Source organism: Ranitomeya variabilis, chromosome 6 (genome assembly GCF_051348905.1).
Source record: "Ranitomeya variabilis isolate aRanVar5 chromosome 6, aRanVar5.hap1, whole genome shotgun sequence".
Lineage (NCBI taxonomy): Eukaryota > Metazoa > Chordata > Amphibia > Anura > Dendrobatidae > Ranitomeya > Ranitomeya variabilis.
In genome coordinates this window covers 537,518,035-537,523,861 of record NC_135237.1, presented here as the reverse complement: position 1 = coordinate 537,523,861, position 5,827 = coordinate 537,518,035, and the positions used below count along the sequence as shown (strand labels likewise).

The window sequence follows — 5,827 nt, the reverse complement described above, 5'->3', positions numbered from 1 at the left end:
TGCATTGTATGCGGATGCGTCCCCATGCGTCGTTTTGATGTGCCCGTCGAACGCAACATGCAGGCATGCTGATGGACTCTCGCTTACCCTAACTGTAGGGGCTAAACAAGTGGAGGTTCTGCTGACAGAGACCTGTGTGAGAACACTTGGCACGGTGATGTAGGAGGAAGAAGCAGCAAAAGTGGTTGATGGGATGGCTGGTGGTTGGAGAGGCCTCGCTAGCCTGTATTTTAGTGCATTGTCATTCCCAGACTAAGGCATGTGGATCACACATTTGCCGGTTCATGCATGTAGTAGTCACATCATTGCAAGTTTTGCCTCTATTGAATCATTTTTTTAAAAGTTGGCAGATAATGTGAGTTGGGTTTTGCAGTCTCAAAAAAGGGCCAGGCTAGGCAACCCTTGCCTCCCCTGTGAACTGCAGAATCATGACTGGTGCGGAGGATGCAGTGCTTGTTCTGGTTGCATCACTCCATGTCCGTGCGGCAAGCAGCAAAGCAACTTTCTCATCTTCCTCCTCCATCTCCTCTGCTGAGCTACTCAGCTGCATGCCTCTGGGTTCACATTAAGTGGGATCTACAACTTCACAGTCATTCTCTCTGTTCTCCCACTTCTAGTCCTGATAGTCACCCTCCTCTTCCTGCCCTGATACCACAGTACAATTTGCGTGCGCCTCTGGCATCTGAGTCTCATCAGTATAACCTGCCTCCGGGGGTCTAAGATCTGGTAATGAGGGTCTGGATTATGCTCTAACCCTAATTTGTCCAGCCCATGATCCAACAGGAAAAAAATATGGGCGTCTGTGCAGATGCTTTCCACCTCTAGATTCTGTGAATCTTTGGAGCAGACCTATGATGCCCATGGAATAGAATGCATGAACAGCTCTACAGACTTGTCCATCTGTGATTCCCCACAGTCAGTTGGAAATTTGTGACGCCAAGGAAAAAAAGGGTGATTGGTGTGCCACCTCTGAGGATTGTACTTGTGTGATGTTAAGGTGGAGGAAAGGGAGGAGAGGCCACTTGATATAGCGCTAGCCATCTACTGGAGCACACGCTATTTCTAACCCTCATCTACAAGGAGTATACCTGTGGGGCTGCCAAAGAAAGGGAGTAGAGTAGCCCGTTCAGTAACAGATGTCCGTTGTCTTTGGATAGGATGAAACGGTGTTTGTTCACTAGAGCTTTCAATAACATTAACACCAAACCCACGTACACGTCGAACACCAAGCCTATTCCCCCTTCCACCACAACCTTGTTTCTTCCCACTCATTTTGTATGTAGCCATCTCCTCTTAACAAGCTGTTTCACCACCTTAGGCCCTGACCTGTCAGTCACCTCTCACAAAATGAACATTCAGTAATTATTTTCTTAGATAGTGTGCCTGAACAAAACTATTGGCTTTAACGATTTTGATTAGCAAATGGAGCCTCCTGAGTTGTGACTGCAATACAGTATTAGCCCAAATAATTTTGAGTAGGAAATGTAGACTCCGGCCTGCACAACACTATTAGCCCTAATGATTTTGATTAGCAAATGGGATCTCCTAATTCTTGATTGCAACACAGTTTTAGCACAAACAATTTGGATTAGCAAATGGGGCCTCCTGGCTGAACCCCAATATTAGGCCTAATGATTTTGGTTAGCAAATGGGGCCTACTGATTCATGACCAACAGAGTTTTAGCCCAAATGATTTTGAGTTGGAAATGTGGACTCCTACCTGCACAACACCATTAGCACATACTAGTTAGATGCTGGAAGATAGGATTCTGTCCTGTGTGAAATCAATCTAACTAAATGACAAGTTCACTTGCAGCAGCAGGAGGAGCGACCACTCTGCGCGGTTATACTGAGAAAAAAGCGCCAGCAAATAACATGTCTGCTTTTTATAGAGAGAAACATGTGACTTCAGCAGCCAATCACAGAAGCCCTTGTGTCATGACATTGTGGATGGTTTCTGTGCCCTGATTGGCTGCTGGAATGTACACGCATTAAGTTATTTAAAAAAACAAAACACTCCACTGCTCTTCTGACCTATACACATACCCTCCCCTCATAAAACACGTCCATCCGCTCATCATACCGCACCACTATCCTAGACAAAGTGAAAACAAAAGCATTAGTAGAAATGTGATAATTTACCGATCTGTGACCGAATTTTACCGACGTTGAGGAAAAATGCTTGGGAACACGGACGTTTTCCGAACAGGGTCGCTCATCTCTAATCTTCAGGATTACCGTTATTGATACAGTTGTGCATTAAATATACCACCTTAAAAAGTGTCCTTATAACCCAGCCATTAATGTGTATGGCTGGGTAAATATTCCGTCTATTTCTATTTACACAGCCATACATATTAGTCAGTCAATCAACAGCTACAGTATTATGACTGAATCCCATACAGAATCACGCTGGGCTCAGCAGAGTTCTCCTGCACTCACTTTTGGAGGCCGCTTACCACATTAGAGAATAAAAGAAATGGGCTTGTTAAAACTGCCTGATTTTTTTTCCAATTTTACCCCAGACAGGTGGCATCAGTCAAAGAGAAAAGGTTAGGGGCCCCAAAAATATTAGACGTTCACCCAATCTTACCAGAATTTATTGGTCTGGTTGACATTGCTTTACCATCCTGAAAATCCATGTGTACACTGTAGTGATACCGGAGTACAAGTCTGTAGGCGGAAGATCCACTTGAACTCCCTCTGTGGAAATAGTTTGTCAAAATGGCCCCCTCTCTTGGGTGGTCTTACTAGATCAATTCCCATGAAACTCAAATTTGAGGTATCCCCCATGTACAATGTTGACATGCCTTGGCAAGGAGGTAGCACAACAATTAGAGATGTCCCCAACGTGTTCTCCCACCCTCCTTCTGAACTCCTGTAGAGTTTTGTCGATGTACTCTTTCACAGCCGTATGTGCCTTTATAGATAATTTGTTTATCACTACCCGGCTCCCATGATGTAAAATATGCAAAGGGGACACATAGGCCTAAAAATGAATTTGTGTGGTTTATTATATGAGGTTCCATTAATCCATACAACATAAATATGTTTGGTCACAATTTCCAGTTAATATAAGTCACTTTACATATTCGGAAAAAAAATAAAATAAAAATGTCTACAAATATATATCGGCGCTGCACTAGAAAAGTAACAATTCCCAGTGCAAGAAGAAATTCTGCAGCACTATTAACAAGCTTAGTCTATGAGCCTATAGCTGCAGCCGTAAGACTTTCAAACACAGACATCTACAGAACGACATTACGGGACGAATGACATTGTGCATGACACGAAGGATTAAAATACTAATATAGTTAAGTGTCCTGGTTTAAAAATTAATAAATACGAAAAAAATAAAAATAAAACCAATATAAAAATATACACCACTTGGAAGATTAGCTGACATCTGCAAGCTGGGGGCATTAGATGTCGCTCTCAAACGTATGCATGTGCGTTTTCAGGGACAGGATCTCCGTGTAGCTACGGCTGGTCTTCCGATAAAAATCTAGTCCGGTGAGCTGCTCGATGTCTCGGACACGAGCGGTGTGCATCTTTAAGAGCTCCTCCACCCACTTGGATTCATCCTCTGAGTTCTGCCGAAGCAAAAACGAAAATTTCTCTGTTAGAAATATTTAAATGTCACATGACAAATGTTTGGCCGTAAAGCCAGTTTAAACACCCCAGTTATATGTCATATTACATTCTGAAGCTGAAAATGTGTTTGAGTTGCACAAGTTATTACATTATTTGGACTAAAACATCACTGCACAATAAAGCGGCTGCAGGCAATCGTGCAGCTATAGGGGTGGAGAGCCAGCTGTCAGACACAGCCAGACTCCCCGAAAAGGGAAGACGTTAAACAAGCACACTCCTAGGAGACTATTGCACTAAGGGCTCATTTCCACTTGCGAGAAACACGTCCGTGTCTCGCATGTGGAAACCAAGCTGTGGCGCTGGCACTCCAGAGGGGAGCGTGCGGACGCATAGGAACACATGGAGCTGCACAGCTCCGCTCCAAAGTAACACATGGAGCTGCACAGCTCCGCTCCAAAGTGCCGGCGCCACAGCTTGGTTTCCACATGCGAGACACAGACGTGTTTCTCGCAAGTGGAAATGAGTCCTTATTCTGTAACTAGGGTTAATACACCAACCTCAGTTATAAGGGAAATCAGTTAAGGGGGTTCAATGTGTAAAATAAAAAATACATAAAAAATAATAATCAGGAAATACATAAAAAATGCTGGTTACTAGCCCTGACTAAATTGGCAAAAAATAAAAAAACACACAGTGTAAGATATGTAAAAGTAACCATTTTAAAAAGGGGAAGATAATTTAAATTGCATCTCAAAGATCAATTGTTGTTTTAAAAATGAAAAAAAATATAAAAATAAAATCAGAAGTTTCCTTTATTTTTTTTCCAGATATCTGTGTTAAAATAAGGGAAATGTCTTTTTTTTTTTAAACCACAATTCATTTCTGAAATTGAAATATAATTTAAATTGTATTTCAGAGATCAATTGTGGTTTAAAAAAAAAACAAAAAAAAAAACAGACATTTCCCTTATTTTAGCACATATCTGCTAAAAAAAAAAAAAAAAAAAACCACAACAATTTTTATCTTAAGCCACTCATCACAAAAAAAAAAAATGCAAAAATTATGTGACCATCTGTAAGGATTTTTTTTTTTCTGGCTTTCTAAATTTTTAAATTACCCAAAAATGTGCACAGGGATTGCGTTAAATGGACTGGTCTTGAACTTGTTACCGATACTAATGTGATCCTAACATAACATCAGCACAAAAACAGTGCTCTGTGAGCTTCATGGCATGGAGTTCAATGACCAGGTAGCTGCATGCAGCTTTACATCACCAAGCACAAATCCAAGAGTGGGATGGAGTGGCGCAGATCAGCCACCACTGTAATCTGGAGAAAACTTGTTATGCGCAGTTGTAAGGAGGTGATTGGGACCCTAAACTGCCTTTTTCCTCCTTGATGTCAGGCACATGTGTCCCATGTGGCACCCGGATGGTTAATTTATGCTTAAACTGTAATGTGTAATGTGCTGTGTTTGTTTTTAAGTGCTCTTATGCTCTGTATGTTGTGATGTGCTGGGTTTGTCATGCCCAAGCTTAGGGACAGAGATAGTTAATAAAGGGGCTGGACTAGCCGGCTTACAAGGAAGCAATTTCCTGCTTCTGAGGAGTGCCCGGGCAGGCGGGCTGTGGCAAGACGTGCTCCCCTGCTGGGAGCATACCGTACCCCCTGGAAGGAACAGAGCTGCCAGTGGACTGTATCCATATAAATGGCCCACCCTGTATGTATATATGTATATATGTACACACATACACACGTTCTACTCACAAAATTAGAATATCAAACAGTTAATTTATTTCAGTTCTTCAATACAAAAAGTGAAACTCATATTATATAGAGTCTTTACAAACAGAGTGAACTATTTCACGTGTTTATTTCTGTTAATGTTGATGAAACCCAAAAGTCATTATCTCAGTAATAAATAATAATAATAATCTTTATTTTTATATAGCGCTAACATATTCCGCAGCGCTTTACAGTTTTGCACACATTATCATCGCTGTCCCCGATGGGGCTCACAATCTAAATTCCCTATCAGTATGTCTTTGGAATGTGGGAAGAAACCGGAGGAAACCCATGCAAACACGGGGAGAACATACAAACTCCTTGCAGATGTTGTCCAAAGTTTCAGTAGGCTCCACAATCATGGGAAAGACTGCATCTAAAAGGCAGTCACTGACACACTCCACTAGGAGGGTAAGCCACAGAAGGTCATTGCTATAGAAGCCGGCTGT

At 41.9% G+C, this 5,827-nt stretch overlaps 1 protein-coding gene across 13 annotated transcripts in view; it reads right to left on the bottom strand.

Moving 5' to 3' along the window:
* Positions 1-2,990: 2,990 nt before the first annotated feature.
* ENPP2 (ectonucleotide pyrophosphatase/phosphodiesterase 2) overlaps positions 2,991-5,827 on the bottom strand; it is a 203,074-nt gene continuing 200,237 nt past the window's right edge. For all 13 annotated transcript variants that reach the window (XM_077271135.1, XM_077271139.1, XM_077271141.1 and 10 more), the window contains one exon: positions 2,991-3,593. In XM_077271135.1, the coding sequence (XP_077127250.1) occupies positions 3,423-3,593 (171 nt within the window). In that variant the 3' untranslated portion in view covers positions 2,991-3,422. The remainder of the gene's footprint in view (positions 3,594-5,827) is intronic.